The 18,281-nt window shown below is 44.0% G+C and overlaps 1 protein-coding gene across 1 annotated transcript in view; it reads left to right on the top strand.

Moving 5' to 3' along the window:
- PAPPA (pappalysin 1) overlaps positions 1 to 18,281 on the top strand; it is a 243,424-nt gene that overhangs the window by 126,884 nt on the left and 98,259 nt on the right. The window contains exon 10 of the mRNA XM_053373806.1: positions 4,953 to 5,146. Coding sequence (XP_053229781.1) covers positions 4,953 to 5,146 — 194 coding nt within the window. The remainder of the gene's footprint in view (positions 1 to 4,952; positions 5,147 to 18,281) is intronic.

The raw sequence follows: 18,281 nt of genomic DNA, 5'->3' as shown, positions 1-18,281 counted from the left end.
CCCCTAATATATATTTCAATTGATATATAACGAAACACTCTCTTGCCTTATAAATCATTGAAGAGCAGAGTATTGTTGGTATGTCTAGAGCATGGTAGTCTTTTTTTTCTTGCGACCCCCGAAAGAAACTTTGCCACGGTCAGTGTAATATCATTTGACCTATCCTCCAGAAGGTATTTAATATGGGAGGCTTCAGATTTCCCTGGCAAATTTGCTAGTAAGGGTTTGATCAGTTGGTCCCTTGCTTGCTCATACTGCTCACAATGCAGTAGTAGGATATGGTTCATGCATTTGACATCCTGAGAACATAAACAAAGCCTTTTATGATAGGGGATGCCTCTTAGTCTACCATTTAAAACTTCCCGTGGAAATACCTTTAATCCAGGTTTGGTAAATAAACACCGATAGGTTTCCTAAGACAATGAGGCTAACTGAAAGTTGTGCCCGTATTGGATTCCAGCTGCACTTGGGCCACAGATTACATTGGATCTGGATTGCAGGTCGCTTTGTGAGATGTCCCAAAGCCTTTGCCTCAGGGATACAAGGGCAGTATCGTAGCCCAGTTGATACAAATAAGATTGGATTTGGGACACAATTTGGAAACTGTAGTAAAGACCGAAGAAACTTTGCCTGGAACCCATCTAACTTAGGAAATAAGCCATTGTACCAGACGTTTGAAGCGTAGAAAAGTTGGGAGACAGATTTTGCAATAAAAAAACACCTTATGGCTGATGGAACCTAATGTCCACCCCTTATAAAGAAGAAAGAAGAAATGGAGTATAGCAACAAAAAATTTTTTTCCTTCCAGTAGCACCTTAAAGACCAACTAAGTTAGTTCTTGGTATGAGCTTTCATGTGCATGCACACTTCTTCAGATACGTGTGCATGCACACGAAAGCTCATACCAAGAACTAACTTAGTTGGTCTTTAAGGTGCTACTGGAAGGAAAAAAAAAAAAAATTTGTTTCAACTATGGCAGACCAACACGGCTACCTATCTGTAACTGGAGTATAGCAAGTTTGCTTATCTCCGCCTTTTGGTATGCAGTCTGCCAGTGGCAATTCCAGTATTTTGAGTGGCCTTGGTTTCTAATCTTCTATAGGCAGCATGTTGCAAGCTTGTCCATGTTTGTCTTTGATACATTGCAGGGAAGGTATGCTTGGACTGATTCAGATACAGTACAGTGGTACCTCGGTTTAAGAACAGTCCAGTTTAAGAACAATTCGGTTTACAAACTCCGCAAAACCGGAAATAGTGTCCCTGTTTGAGAACTTTACCTCAGTCTACGAACGGAATCCGAATGGTGGAAGGGCACTGGCGGTGGGAGGCCTCATTAGGGAAAGCACACCTTGGTTTAAGAATGGTTTTGGTATAAGAACGGACTTCCAGAACGGATCAAGTTCATAAACTGAGGTACCAGTGTACTTCCACTTGACTTTCTCACTTGAGCTTCTGGGCGAATTATAACTTCTGCATTATCTAGTCTATGAATGAACTGATTTAGATGTGATCTAATTCATGTAATTGGCTGTTATGTGAATTTGGGCTTTGTGTGTGTGTGTGTGTGTGTGTGTGTGTGTGTGTGTGTGTTAGAGGACAAATAGCTGCGGCTTGATCCAGATTAAGACCTTGGTGAGGGGACATAGATGGGTTTTTATAAAGTATTTGCTTCCTACCAGACTGTTGCCCCTGCCCCTGGCCTGTTATTTGCATGGAAATAAAAGTTCTCATTGACACCAACTGGAATTCCTAGCCCTGCTGTAAACAGCAAGTGCGTGGTTCAAGTCCACCCAGGGACAGCTGTGGGCAGGATTCCTGCATCACAGGGAGTTGGGTTCAAGGAATTCAGGTTGAGACCAAGCAGAAGGGGACAAAGGATGAATGCCTTTTACCCTTCCACACAAGATCCTGTTCCAGATCTCTTTCTCACACAAACCTTTAAAAAAAACACCTTGCTGATCAGGGGAGTAGAATCATATATAGTTTGGCCTCTTAGAACAACCACTTCTGGTGGTTCCAAGGGATGGATTTTGAATAATTTCATTGTGCAGCCATGCAACGTGGCACCGGAAACCCCAAAATCCACATGGTTCAAGGAATTCAGTCTCCATTGCTGGTATATCCAGGGCCAGGCCAGCAATGAGACAGCTGGGAGGTGTGGCAGATCTGCCCTCTGAGGAACTAGCAAGATGAGCACCACAACTCCAGAGTCACCCGTGCCTGGACTTAACTGTCAGGGGTCCTTTACCTTTACCTGGAGTCATCCTAGGAATCTTGGGACCATCTGCATACAAAGCAGATCCTTTTCCACTGAGTATGTAAGGAAAGGGATTTACAAGGGGGAAGAAAATCTGGGGTGGTAAGTAAGGGACAGCTAGAGAACGACCTGCAGTGGAAGTTCTGCTCCTTTAAAGACACAGGAGGACACTCTTTGCCCTCCTCCCCAGCATTGGGTTATCCCCTTAGAGCAGGGGTGGGCAACCTAAGGCCTGGGGGCCGGATCTGGCCCAATCGCCTTCTCAATCTGGCCTGTGGATGGTCCGGGAATCAGCGTGTTTTTACATGAGTAGAATGTGTCCTTTTATTTAAAATGCATCTCTGGCTTATTTGTGGGGCCTGCCTGGTGTTTTTACATGAGTAGAATGTGTGCTTTTATTTAAAATGCATCTGTGGGTTATTTGTGGGGCATAGGAATTTGTTCATATTTTTTTTCAAAAGGTAGTCTGACCCTCCACATGGTCTGAGGGATGGTGGACCGACCCATGGCTGAAAAGGCTGCTGACCCCTGCCATAGAGAGTCACTCCATCTCCCTTTGACTTTTGATCCCTCTAGTTCAGATTAGTGTCTCATTGACTGGCGCAAAAAGATCTTTCTTCAGTTGCAAGGGACACCCCCCCTCCCTTCCCTTCTGCTACTGCCCATGCCAAATATGCCGTGAGTTGGTAAACAGAGGCCTCCAGTCTCTGGAGCTGTTCCTTTGGAAGTGCTTGTCCTTGCTAAACTCAGTGTTTCGCAAGTGTCATTTAAGAACAAAATAGTGAACAACACCAGGGGCCTGGAGCCTCTCTTGCACTGGCAGGAGGCCACTGAAATCAGCTGGGCTCTGCCAGCAGTTAATTTGCTTCATTGCTCTTTTTCTATTCCTGTGCAGAAGGTTGTTTGCTTGTTTTTTATTATGTTTATTTTTGTTTACTTATACAGTTTTACACTGGTTCTAGTCAGGTGTGTGTGTGTATGTGGGCGAGAAATAGGCACACGGATAGATGTAGGCAAACCACCAGATATAAAATATCTTGGGATTTCTTTTAGGGGTGGTGGTGGGAAACTGACTTATACGCAATCAACTCATTGGTCCATCTTGCTCAGAGTTGTCTGCATTGACTGGCAGTTGCTCTCTCATTTTTCTGGCTGCAGTCCTGTCTAGAGAGGCCAAGGGTTGGACCTGGGACTTTCTTCATGCAAATCGAATGCTCTGCCACCGAACTGCCACCCTTAATGTATAACATAGCACATATAAAACAGTAAGCCACAAGAGGTAGTAGTAGCAGCAATTACCTTTGTTTAGATGTAAGCCATAACAAAGAAAACAACATTCAGAGCTGAGCCACAAACTGGGCCCTTGCCTTGCAAGCAAAGGTGTCCTGGATTCAGTCTCTGGCATCTCCAGCTGAAACAGCCCTTTAAAGGGCTGTTGAGCCATGGAAAGAGTCAGCCAGGATCTGGAGAGAGCGGTGGGATGAGGCAGACACCAAAGTGTGTGGAATTTGCAGGATTGCATAGATCTTTGTGTCCCTTTCTCTACCTCAAGACACCCACCCATGTATGAAGCAGAATAGGGAAGTTAGTCATGCCCGTGAATTTCAATGTGTCTACTCTGAACAGGACTAACATTTGATTTTGTAAGGAATTTTTTTTAACGATAGGAGGATATGGAAAGCATTAAATCTGTTAAAGCTGTAAGAAAACCTTTTACAACAACAACAAAAAGTTGAAAATAAATAAAGGAATGAAGGAGGGATGGGGAGATATGGAGGAAGGAAGAAGTGAGAGTAAGGCTCAATCATGATCTTTCATGATTTGTAGGATCATCTGAATTGGAATGTGGGATGTTTTTCATCCTGAGGGCTGCACTCCCTTCTGGGCAATTTGTCAAGGGTCATGTGTTAGTGATGGTCAGGTTCTACAGCTTCTACAAACACACCCACCCCACTCTATCCTTTGTCCAGACAAGCAAGATGCATTACCAGAGCTCAAGGACACATCACAGCCACTCAGAAACACACAGGGTGCAAAGTGAGGGTTGTGACTTGGGGAGAGAAGGTGTGGCTAGGATGTGGCTAGGAATGGATGTGGCCTGTGGGTAGTTCTGAGGGCCACATGTGGACACCAGGCCTGAGGTTCCCCGATCTAAATTGAACCATTCTCTAGGGGCACTCCCTGCAAGGAAACTGGAACAAACTTTGTGACCTTATCCTCAAATTACCTGATAACTCTGAATTGTACAAGAGGTAAGGGACCTCATGCAACTATTCCAACGGTAGTTCAGTGGTCTATTTTTAAATGTAAATGCACTGAGAGTTGTTGGTAGATTTCTGAAAACATGCACATTTTACAAACAAGCTATGATACATATGTTAGCAATTCCCAGGCTCCCTCATTGTCCTCTGTCAGCTCAAGTGTTTGACAAGAAGTGAGTGTGTGTGAAGGGGTGAGCGAGGGAGGAGGTGGTATTATGAAAGCCAGACTTTGACGGAAGCAAGAGCACATCATTCCCATTTTATTTATAATTTGCATAATTTATTCTAAAGGGCAAAAGCTATGGTTTTCCGAGGGCATCATTCCCATTTGCTCATTAGGTCAAAGTACACAGTGCTTACTGGACTTGGTTATTGAGAAATGGCATTTCCATCCTTCTTGACTCCCCTTCCCCTCCTTCTCTCTCTTACTGCAGATGAACCAAGCAGGTGCTACTTCCATGATGGTGACGGTGTGTGCGAAGAGTTTGAGCAGATGACCAGCATCATAGACTGTGGAGTCTATACACCCAAAGGCTTTGTTGACCAGTGGGCGTCCAACGTGTCGGTCTCACATCATGATGAGCGATGCCCAGAATTGGTTGTGATAGGTCAGCCAGCAGCCAATCAAGTAAGGAAAGCAGATGGTCATTGGTTAAAGTGTTAAGCCGTGCATCCAATCCAATGGGATGTTTTACTATTTCTTTGTGGGGGGAGGGTTAAGCCGCATTTCAGTAGCACAGCTCATGCTTTGCACACAAATAGCTCCAGGATGAATCCCCGCCATCTCCGCACAAAGGATTTTATTTATTTATTGCATTTATCCATTTTTTTTCTGTCAAAAGCTCAGTGGTGTACATGATTTCTGTGAGGTAGGTTAGGTTAAGAGGCAGTGACTGGTCCAGGCTCACCCAGTGATCCATTACAGCACACTGGAAGCAGGGTTGAGAAAATATTACCTGAGACCAGTGGAGGCTGGTGCACATTGGGACTGGTGGGGTAAAAGATGATTGAGCGTCTGGTCACTGAACAACTCCAACACATCTGGATGATGCAGACCATTTGAATCCCTTCCACTCAGGATTCCGGACCCAACATGGGACTGAAACTGCCTTGGTCACACTGGTCGATTATCTCCAGCAGGCTAGAGACAGAGGTGAAAACTCTTTCCTGGTTCTGCTGGATCTCTCAGCTGCTTTTGATACCATTGACCATGGTATCCTTCTGGACTGACTAGAGGAGCTGGGAGCTGAGAACACTGTTATACAGTGGTTCCAATCCTTCCTCCTGGGCTGTGTCCAGAAAGTGGTGTTCGGATCCCTGGGTGTTCACTTGTGGGGTGTCTCAGGGCATGGTCCTCTCCCCCAGGCTTTTCAACATCTACAGGAAGGTGCTTGGGGAGATCATCAGGGAATTTGGGCTTGGTGTTCACCAGTATGTGAATGACACCCAGCTATATCCACCTGGGTATCATTTGCATACCCATGCAAATGATACTGAGCTTTAAATCAGAACCAGTGAAGGCAGTGAATGTCCTGTGTGGGTGTTTGGAGGCGTTTGGAGGATGGATTGAGGTAGAATCCTGACAAGACAGAAGCACTGTTTTGGGGAACAGAGCAGCTCTCTGGTTCGCAGCAGAGCATCTTTCTATCAGCTCACCATTTGGTCCTTTGAAACAGACATTGCCAAGGATCGAACCCAGTGCTTTCCCCCCCAGGGGTATTCAAGAGTACACAGTACTGGCACCTTGTTTTGTTGTTGTTAAGAAGTGTGACTGTAACAATTTCATGATAAGTACTGACACCTATTTTTCTTGAGCGGAAGCACTGATCGAACCTATGATATTCTACCTGCAAAGCATGTGTTTTACCACTCAGCTATGGTTTCTCTTATGTTTATAAGATTATGCAGCTGCCTTGATTGCAAAATAGCCTTTCTTCTCCCAACTGACCTCCAGGGCCCCACTGGTTATTACTTTGCAAACCACAAGAGTATCTTTCCCCACCCCCACAACCACTGGAATCATTCCCTCCATAAATACATAAGCAAAGCATTGTGTGGGTTGGTGGTGGTGGGGTTCTAGTGGAAACTTATATCAACATTATGCTGCCTTCTTCTCCTGAATCAGAGTATTGGTCCAGGTAGATCTGAGGTAAGAAAACTGGCCTTCCAAATTCCCTCCAGTCACTGATCTTATCCAATGTCCTATACAGTGGTACCTCTAGATACGAATGGGATCCGTTCCGGAGCCCCGTTCGCATCTAGAGGTAAACGTAACTAGCAACAGCACGTCTGTGCATGCGCACGTCGCTTTTCTCCGCTTCTGCGCATGACGTCATTTTGAGCGTCTGCGCATGTGCAAGCGGCGAAACCCGGAAGTAACGCGCTCCGTTACTTCCGGGTTGCCCAGGAGCGCAACTCAAACGTGCTCAACTCGAAGCGTATTTAACCCGAGGTATGACTGTATATTGCAACAGTTTACTAGATGCCCCTGCTGGATGGTCCAACAGGAAATGAAAGCAATGGTCCTTCTTCAATTATTTGTCACTCAACTACTAAGACAACATTTTTGAAAACTTATATTCAGAGGTGCATTGCCTCTAAACATGGCACCTTCCTTTCCCCACATCTTATCATCATTACTATTAAAGTTTATTTTTATCCTGCTTTCCAGCTCAAGGGCATCCAAAGTAGTGCACGACATATATCAAAATACAATAAAAACTATGAAACAGTACTGAGTCAAAATAAAGGGAGCCAAACCCACAGAGCCAGGGGACAAAAATAACAGCTTCAGTTGTCATAAAATCGTGATAGGAAAGTTGATTGTTTGTAGCAGAGGTGGGGAACTTCAGACCCAGGGGAAGAATGTGGCCCATGAGGCCTCTCTGCCTGGTCCTCAGAGCTCTTGCTGGCCCTGTTCAGTACTCTGAATGTGTTTGCCTGGCTGGAATGTATCCTTGGACTTTGCTAATGCCTCTTGTTTGCTGAATGGGGGATTAGAGAGGGGGTCTGTGCAAGCTAGCGTACTGTACAAAGGTAACCATTACATTTGCCACTCCACCAATTTTCACCTCTGCCTGGCCATCCTTGGCATGTGACTTCCAGAAGGAAATGTGGTCCTTAGGCTGAAGAAATGCCCCATCCTTGCTGGACATCAAAAACAAGACAGGGAGAGGGTCAAACCATGCCTCCCAAGGGAGGGAATTTAGCTTCGTTATCTCTTAATTTATCTCCCGAAGCAATCCAAATCTAGATTATTTCAGTGTATGTGGAATGTGTGTGTATGTGTGTGTTGGGTCTCAGGAGTTTTTGATAAATTCAGTCTTTGTGAATTCTGATATGGGCTGGCTTGATTTTCACATTCCATACTATAACATGCAAATCAGAACATAGTTATCCTTCAGTTTTGTTTTTGTTTTTTTTGCTGTTTGTTTGTTCTCTTGGCAAACAAGGTGGGGTGTACAGTCCAATGATGAGCAAGCTCAGTCAGTAATGGTGGCCTAGTCATCCACTCTCTCAGTTGCCTCACAGAATTCTTGTAAGGATGACAGCCTCCTTCCCCAAGTTCCATGGAGGAAGGGCAGGATGAAAACACAACACAACTGACAAAATCAATGAAGATAATAATGGCAAAAATTTTCAAGTCATCAGGCTTCATAGTTGTTTTTTTCACAAAAGGAAATGAGCACTTTACCATAAAAATCATATTTTTGACAGTCTGATTATCATTGTATTTTAAGGAATATATATGTATTTTATATGTATATGTATTTTATATGTATTTTAAGGAATAGTTTCCAGCAACATTTGTTGAATTTAAGAATGGGACAGGGAACTTAAGACCTGGGAGTCAAGTGCAGCCATCCAAACCTCTCTATCTGGCCCTTGAGATTATCCTTTGCACACCCTTTACCAGCCCTGATCTATGCCTGGCTGGATTGCACCCTTGAACTGTGAAGATGCTTGCCTGGATAGAGATACAAACTTGTAAAGAAAAAGAAAATAGCCAATTCTGATTCTTCCATGACTGTTGGGGAACAGGTTGTCTCCAATGTTAGTGCTGCTCAGTAGAACTAATGAGATTGGTGAACGTGACCAACATAATTGCAATGGGTCTCTTTTATAATAGAACTGATTTGGATACAACCCATCTGTTCCTACATCCACTTTATTTATATATTTATTTGCCCCTGGCTCCTATCCACCACTGGACTGTGGCCCTCAGGCTAAAAAATGTCCCCCAACCCTGTTTAAAGAGGACTTTGGCATCCTAGTAAACTGTGCTTCGGATGTCAGCCTTGGTGTCACTGAATAAAGATAATAGGGCTTTCTTCGGGGGTGAGGGGAGACAGACAAGATAAAAATGTATTTGCACTTAGTGCCAGGGAAATGCTGCATCAAATGAGGAGGAAACGACTTCTAACAATGATAGTTAAATTCAGCTTGTGCCCTGCAAGGAAAGATACATATTTTTGGCTGCTACTGGAACTCTCTCCCCTTCTCCATATTCACCCGATCCATCTGACTCAAGCCTTCGACGGGCCAATGGAACGCCACTTAGCCAAGATTCCATCCTCCGTGTGCCTTGGCTTGCTCTGCATTGCAGCTCTGGACTCTTAAAAAAGCAGAGTGGCGGGGCAGCTGGGGGAGAGAAAAGAAATGAAAGCAAGCCAGTTACGAGGTACTAACTCATAAACTATTATGAGGAAACCTATTACAAAGTTCCAGCTGTCTAGCTAACCCAGGCTCCTTCAGGGTAAATGTTGAGCCTGGGCAGAGAACTACAGTGTCCCTAGATAAGGACTATCACCTGTGGGCAGCCTCTCTCTCTCTCTCTCATACTTATCCTCCAAGGAGCTCATGGTGGTTTCCATGGTTATGTGTAAAAGGCCATAGCTCAGTGGTAGAACATCTGCTTTGCATGCAGAAGGTCCCAGGTTCAATCTCTGACATCTCCAGGGAGGGCTCTGAAACACTTCCTCCTAGCTCAGTTGGTACAGCATGAGACTATTAATCCCAGGCTTGTGTGTTCGAGCCCCACATTGGGTTAAAAATTCCTGCATTGCAGGGTGTTACACTAGATGACCCCCATGGCCCTTCCAACTCTACAGTTCTATGATTCTGAAACCCTGGAGAGCTGCTGCCAGTCAATACTGAGCTAGCAGGATCAGTGGTCTGAACTAGGATAACAGTACGTTCCTTTCTACCCTCTCAACAGTCCTGTGAAGTAGGTTTTAGGAAGAGACAGTGTGACCAGGGGCAGAGGAAGGGGGTGCGGTGGGGGTTACCCTGCGTGTCACTACTGGGTGGGTGACAAAATGCTGGGCGGCACTCACCGTGGGGCCTGCAGCATGCCTGAGCCACACATCTCTCCTGGGAGTGACGTGGTGGCTTGGGTGCCCACAGGCTCCGAGCTGCCCCAGATGGTCCGCCCACTGCCTCCCCCTCAGGTGTAGGGTGGCTGAGTGGGAGGAGGCATGCAGACTCCTTGGAGGCCCCATGGAGCATCCTGCCTCAGCTGGCCTCGCCCCCGTGGGCGGCTGGCCCCACCCCAGGGCATGCATGCTGCTCCAGGCACCCGATCGGCTTGCTCCGCCGCTGACTGGCCTGTGTGACTGGCCTGCGTCTAACCCAGCAGTATTCATGGCCAAGGGAGGATTTGCACCCTGGTCTCCTAGCGCAACACACTCTGCTGTGTTACTTGTTATGCATTCCTTTAAAGCACTGGATGTTTTTGCCTTAGTTTCATAGACCATACTTTGTGAAGCAAGAGATTATTCTTGCTGCAGTGCATTCCTCCTTTGCAAAATAATAATAATAATAATAATAATAATAATTGTAATTGCTGTAACCAAATAACAGGTTCAATGTTGCAAATGTAAGAATAATGCATGAACATTAACACACTGTGGAGCATAGAACCTGTCATGCCACACACTATGAAGCTGGTGGACAGCAGGTTAAGAACACAAGATTACTCAGCACATAGCCCACTGAAGTATGAGTGGATCCAGAAGAGGCCACTTTTTCCCTCAAACCTGTATCTGGCCCTTGAAAGGCCTCTTTATACTATGTCCAGGCATTGGTGGCCACCTAGGTTAGTATGTATGGCTGATGAACTTCAGACAGCTTGATGGATCACATGTTGCTCAAGGCTTCTCTAACATTAAACCAGTTTATTCAAGAAAATACTATTTAAAGCTCTAGAAGCTGTGCTATAAATAACTAAGGAATTTACATGTGTTTTTGGTGCGTGTTTAAAATAAAATGTCAACAACAGCAGCAGTGGCAAAATTAAAGCTAGAGAGAAGGTGTGAAGCTATAGGGAGATCCAGGGAGAGATTATTTCTGCAGCGTAAGAGGGAATGCCCTTGGCTCCTGCAAGGGAAGTTGTAACGAGAGGTTCCTCAGGCATGCCAAAGTGGAGACATCCCAGTTCTCAGCAAGGTCACTCCAAAGGAAGCAAATGGCTTCTCAATCATAGCAGGCAAATTTTCTTCTCTTCCTCTCCCTGGTTTGAAAACATTGTATTCATTGGCAGTGCCAATCCTTTAGGGGATTCTCTTCTAGAGGCCTATTTTACTCATTGAAATGAAACTGTGGCACAGAAATGGGGATTCTCCGCTAACATAAAAACCATTTCCAGATAGTGGAAGCACCACTGAATATTGGGGTTGAAATAAGTTTAGGCCACCTATTTTTTTTTTTTAAGGAAGTGCATCACAAAAGGAGAGGGTGCCAATTTGCATAAAATTTGCACATGCTAATTTACATGTATCTGTGCAGATTTGGAAATAATTATGATAGTTAAAAGAGAAATACAAAATAGGTTGTTTTACATAAATTTGCATATGCTGATTTATATGATTCATAGAATGCAAATGTATACAATTACTATAATTTAAAGCTAAATATAGCGTATCTCTCCCTAGTGGGGCAGGCTGTGAACAGTGACTTGACCTGTTGTCCTGGTATTAAACAATGACAGACACCTTCAAGGCCCCTGGTCTCCTTTTCCAATGGTTTTAAAGCTTTTTTTAAAAAAAATCTTTCTTTGTTTAGTCTAAGGGCCGATTGGTAGTGTGTTCCAACCCACCAGTTGAGGACAAGTGGGCTAGAAGACTCCTTCAAATCACGGGAGTGTCTAGCATAAGTTGAGCTGGTTGCTCCTCTAGGTTAGAATCAGTGGCTGCATGGCTACCGAGAGAAAGCTGAAAGTCCAGCGTAGCCACATGGCTACTTGATAGCGCAGTATTGTTTACACTGACTGGCTGTGGGTCTCTGGGATTTCATGCTGGTGACATTCCCAAGCCTACCTGGAGATGCCAGGGTAGGAACTGAACCTTGGACCTTCTGCATGCAAAGCACATGCTCTATCACTGAGCTTTGGTCTTCCACCCAGTTAGGAACCCTGTACAGTTTGCACCACAACAATCATGTTGCCGGGGGGGGGGGGCATTCACAGTGCTGCTCCCCACCTCCACATGTTTCCTCTTCCTTCTCCTCCTCCATGTTGCCCCTTGTAGAACTCAGTAAGGAGGAAGGAGGAAACAAAACCAGCATTAGTTAGCTCTGTCTCTCGGTGACTCTGGCACCACCCACTACTGGGCTCCTTGCCTTCTGCCCTACCAGCCCCAAAGGGCACCAGCCACCACAGCAATCAAAGGAACTCCCAGCCACACCCACCCTAGAGAGACACCTTCTTCTTTATCTCTTGAATGAATCTCCTCTTTTACTCTCACTTAAGAGTGCATGCAGATAAGTAAGGGGAAGAATGAAGTGAGGGTTAGCACACTCTGTTCCCTCTGTGTGTGTTTGGGTGCACAATTCAGAAAAATAGATAAAAGAAACAGCACAGCAGCCATCCAGGTTTGAAACCATGCTTGCCTTGACCTTTTTTTCTGAGATGCAAATCAAGTTTGTTTGTTTGTTTTAGTTTTTTTTAAAGAAACAAATGAACTTTGAGGTGTTACAAAATCATTTCAATCTTACTGGTTTCCAAAGGCTCCCCCCCCCAACATTGTTGAGAACATTGTAATAGGGCCAGTCTAAGACAGGATGATACATTTAAGTACCTGAGACAAAAGAACCAAATCATGGTTCAAATAATGGGAATGGGGCAGGGTGTTCTGTATCTCTCCAGTCAAAACACATAGACATCACCTGAGCTACTGGTATTCAAAAGCATTACTGCCTCTGATCATGGAGACAGAACACAGCCATTTAGTGTATTTTTGGTCTTTGTTGGAAGCCGTCCAGAGTGGCTGGGGAAACCCAGCCAGATGGGCAGGGTACAAATAATAATATATTATTATTATTATCACAGCTGGTAGCCATTGATAGTCGTCTCCTCCTCCTCCTCCTCCTCCTCGAATCTGTCTATTCCTCTTAAAGCCATCCAAGTTGGTGGCCACCTCTGCGTCCTGTGGGAATGAGTTCCATAGTTCAACTGGGCACTGTATAAATAAATACTTTCTTTTATCTGTCCTGGATTTTCCAACATTCAGCTTCATTGGACGTCCATGAGATCTCATGTGAGGAGAAATAGGTATCTGGTTAGTCACTGTGAGAATGCTGGACTAGATGGAGCCTTTTATCTGTTCCAGTGGTTTGCTGTTTTGAATGGCTGAAAACTGTGTTGGGGTGGGTTATGCTTGTGGGCCAGATCTGTGTTCCCCCCACCCTGCTGACCATATCTGCACCAGACTGCAGAAGGAAGGAATTCTATTGATTAAATGCATAAAATAATAATCCCTGCACACAGAAAATCTTAGACTCAAAACCTTTTCCCTTGCATGTTAGCATTCTATGTGTAGGAATAGGTAGATAGATGATAGATGATAGATAAAGAGATAGAGAGATAGAGAGATAGAGAATGATAGATAGATGATACATAGATGATAGATAGATGATAGATGATAGATGATAGATAGATGATTGATAGATGATAGATAGATAGATGATAGATAGATAGATAGATATAGATGATAGAAAATAGATAGATGATAGATGATAGATAGATGATAGATAGATAGATAGATGATAGATAGATAGATGATAGATAGATAGATAGATAGATAGATAGATAGATAGATAGATAGATAGATAGATAGAGATAGATAGATGATAGATAGATAGATGATAGATAGATAGATAGATAGATAGAGATAGATAGATGATAGATAGATAGATAGATAGATAGATAGATAGATAGATGATAGATAGATAGATGATAGATGATAGATAGATAGATAGATAGATATAGATGATATAGATAGATAGATGATAGATAGATAGATAGATAGATAGATAGATAGATAGATAGATAGATATAGATGATATAGATAGATAGATAGATAGATAGATAGATAGATAGATATAGATATAGATATAGATAGATGATGATAGATAGATAGATAGATAGATAGATAGATGATAGATAGATGATAGATAGATAGATAGATATAGATAGATGATAGATAGATAGATAGATAGATATAGATAGATAGATAGATATAGATAGATAGATAGATAGATAGATATAGAGAGAGAGATGATGGTATGGCAGAATATTATATCAAGTGATAAGTCCCTGCACTGAGAACTCAGCCTTGCTTTCATGCTTGGAGCTGCCCCTGGATCTCAAGGAATGGAAATCTCATGAGCCATACTGATACTATTCCATGACCAGCCAGAAACTGGGGCCTCTTCAGAGCAAGACACATAATAACTACCCTAAGAACTGTACTGGCATGACCTTCCTACCTGTTCCCATTCTCACCTACAAATAAGGGCCTTGTATGTGTGTTTGTGTCATGGCTGAGATTGGCTGCAAACTGAGAGTCTCCCTGGGCTGGGCAGCTTGCCATTTTCCTTCCTTGCCCCCCTACTGCATTCCCTGCAGTAGTGGTGAGAGAAGACAAACCATCCTGTTCCAAGGAGTACATGTGTGATGTGGTGGGTAGAAAGAAATTTTAAGGGGTGCTAACCTGGAAGGAAGGAGGAAATGAGAAGGGGTCACTGTCTTTCTCCACACTAAAGAATACTTGAATAATGGCCTTATATAGTGTGGCTGTGTTGTTCCTGTGTGACAAGACAGACTGGTTTATAGTGACTAATCTAGTTTTCTTCAGAGAGTATGGGTGGCAGGAGGAAGGAGAGAGATGAATTCTTGGAGTGGATGGGAGGATATCTCAGATGAGGGACAGGGCAAGGAGAGAAACAATTGGTTCAGTTTGCATTTTAATGCAAAACTCCTTACTTCACCATTTCCAAAACAATATGCACAGGAAAACACAGCCACCCTCTTAAATGTCACACTTCTCTGAATTTTGAAGTGCAGTTTTCTGATAAATAACATTTCTAGGAACCCACATATGAAAGTATGCATTTCAGTGCATATATGCGTGAAAATAGCACAGAAAGTATGATGTATTAATGAAAGCAGTGTATAAAAATACATGAGGGAAAATAATTTGCAAAAATGTGTTTATTTGAGGAAAATGCATACAAAAGTGTATATATTAGGAAAAATTCATACTCAGATTTAGACCCATTTCCATGAGGACCTTTTATTTAAAAAGAATTGCAAACTGATGCCGAAATGTGAAGTATGGAACAGGAGATGGGGAATTATGAGTTAGTGATAGGAACCAAAGTTGATAGATGCTTTCTTCCCTACTGTAGCAGATCCCACCCTTGCCACCAATTAATATGTAGCAGACTCACCCACTAACTGCCCCCAGTTAAATATGGCGCTTTTCCAGGTAGAAGCTAACTTATTATTTAAACTTTATATAAGGATGTCACAGGCTTAAGCACAGTAGTATATTCACAGCTTTTCTTAAGCTTCCGTTGCTAAAGATCTGTTGCTACACTTCAGGTAGATGTTCAGGTTTCTAGAATGGGTGGTAAAATGCTTAACTCAGCTTCTGCTACTTCAGTCTCGTTCCCTTACTTAGTTATGGCAGGTGTTACAGTTAAATACTTTTGACGCAGCACAACTTCCTTCACAGCTTAATACTTTGGTTCAGGAGTGAGGGGCACTTTTCGTCAGTTACCCACTCTCTTAGCAATCTCACACCTGAGGTAATCCATTTGGTATAACAAACCCAGGGGATCCCCTCACCCCTTGTTACTGGCTTGGGAGTCTTCTTTACCTAGAATATCTACCCCCCCCCGGGCTAGAATGAGACCCAGGGAGTCTGTATTCCCACAGCTTCTCCCTCTCCTGGCTCAGACTCAGCTCTCCAGGTACCTCCTGTCTGTATACTTTCCCCAGTTACTCAACCTGCTCTTCCCATCTAAGCTGTGAGGTTCCTTCCTCTAGCTCAGGCATAGGCAAACTCAGCCCTCCGGATGTTTTGGGACTACAACTCCCGTCATCCCTAGCTAACAGGACCAGTAGGGATGGGAACTGTAGTCCCAAAATATCTGGAAAGCCGAGTTTGCCTATGCCTGCTCTAGCTATATTCTCCTCAGAGCAAATGTTCAACTCAAATCGGAACCAATTCTTCCTCAGGCAAATCCTATCCTAATCCCTATCTCTGTCCCCGTCTCTCAAACTACGGTAAACCCTGTTGCAAATCAAGCCCTATCTCTCAACTCAGCTCAGCTCAAACCCTGTCTAACTCTCTCAAAAACCGCTCCTTTTATTCTCAATCCCAAAGTGCTGCTCCTCCCCCTTTTTTGCTAGCCGACTTTTGTACCAATTGGAAAGAGGCTGCAGCCCTCTGGTGGAATTCTGAGGGACTGCACCACCAGACCCCAGCTTTTGGGCTGCAGGTCAGTGGCAGAGCATCTGCCTTGCACACAGAAGTTCTCCAGCATATCCAGGGCACGCAGGGGAGAGACCTCTGCCTGAATCCCCAGTTAGGGTAGACCACGCTGAGCTAGAGGGAGCTACGTAGATGGTCTGAGGGTATAAGGCACCTTCCTATGTTGGGCAGGGTCAGTAAAACCAAACAGCCACTCAGTTCTGTGCGAGGAGCAGCCAATCTTTTTTGATGTCAAGGCTGGCATTCCCTCATGGTAAACTGGTCAGGGGCTGTATATTAGTGGTGGGTGGAGCCAAAGGTGAAAGTGAGTGTGGGTACCTCTGTCTGCCCCCTGCTGTTCCCCAGCAGTTATTCATTTTTAAGGGAAGGAAAGAAATTCAACTGGTGTTGCTCCTGGTGGTGTATTATACTTTATTAAACTTGCTAGTCACTTGTTACATTAAAAGATCTCCCACATATTTGAAAACACTAAGATGAGTAAAAAATACATTCTAAACACATTTACAGAGAAAACACATGCAATTACAGTGGTACCTCAGGTTAAGTACTTAATTCGTTCCAGAGGTCCGTTCTTAACCTGAAACTGTTCTTAACCTGAAGCACCACTTTAGCTAATAGGGCCTCCTGCTGCCGCCGCACCACTGAAGCATGATTTCTGTTCTCATCCTGAAGCAAAGTTCTTAACCCGAGGTACTTTTCTGGGTTAGTGGAGTCTGTAACCTGAAGCGTATGTAACCTGAAGCGTATGTAACCCAAGGTACCACTGTAATGAAAAATATATGCAAAGCATCCCATAATAGCAACATAAAGCTTCAGGATAATGAGAATATTCACCCACTCATTCTCTTTCTCACCCAGGCATATACACACTGTTCATTAATCTGTCATCCAGTCACATATGCAAACACATAAACAGAGTCTCCCCAACCTCCACCATCAGCTTCTCTCTGTTCCTCACTTTGGAAGCCCCAGACTCTACTCTCTCCCATCTGTTTCAAAAAGAAAGACAGACATTTTCCAGGGATTAATCTTAAAATGGCCAAAGTGAATGCCTGTTTGGAATGAGGGCAGTGCTGATCTTTGAGAGCATTGCCTTCCCTCTCATTTGGCTTCATTTCCCCTCTGTGGTGTCGTCATTTGTTTGATACCTGCACTGTGTTGCCATGTCCTCAGCACATGGCACCCATATGATTTTTCCTGGGAATTCTCTGTTTGCATACCTCTTCCAGGTTAGGGGGAACCACCTTGGCATCGAGGGCCATACCCAAGGCCCCTCAAACTCTTGCGGTCAGCACTAACCCTCTAATCTACCTGCTAATGCTGAAAAATGTAGGGATAACTCCCCTGATGCTAGCTAGTTTCTTCCACCTCCATTCTGGATGAAACAATTGCTCAAAAAGTTGCCCAAGAAGGTGCCTCTGATGTTTGTGCATTGAAGAACTGTGGCTTCCCCCCCCCCTCCACTCACCTCTTACTAAAACATAAACAAACAAGCTCCAAGACATGCCACTGTGTAGCTTCACCAGAGTTTGCACAATTCATCTTGCAACAAAGCCTTAAGCAACAACAACAAAGATCCCTTCCTTCTTGCCTGCATGCCACCAGCCAATCAAGCTAGGATAAAAAATATGCTAGCAGGCTCTACTTGATTGACTTCAAACCACAATAATGAGAGGAAGATGGCAACAATGAGGGAGTATAGCCATGGTGGTTCCAGAACAGGGCCAGCCATAGCCTTCTCTGTATAATTTGGTTTCGTGTTCTGTACAAGAAAACATGTCAAATATGAGAACAGCACTCGAAGATTGTAATGTTATTGCAAAGCCACAAATACACAGACATGCAAGTCTGTATTCTCTGGCATAATGGAATGTCATCCCCAAAGCCACATGTTCATTTTCTTCAAGCCTGGAAGTTCAGCTTCTCAAGTCAGCAGTGGAGGGCACTTAAAAAAAACCCAACAACGCACAACACAGTAATGAAGGC

This window comes from Podarcis raffonei, chromosome Z (assembly GCF_027172205.1).
Source record: "Podarcis raffonei isolate rPodRaf1 chromosome Z, rPodRaf1.pri, whole genome shotgun sequence".
NCBI classification, from domain to species: domain Eukaryota; kingdom Metazoa; phylum Chordata; class Lepidosauria; order Squamata; family Lacertidae; genus Podarcis; species Podarcis raffonei.
The sequence above is the reverse complement of the archived record's forward strand: the minus strand, read 5'-3'. Positions and strand labels throughout refer to the sequence as shown.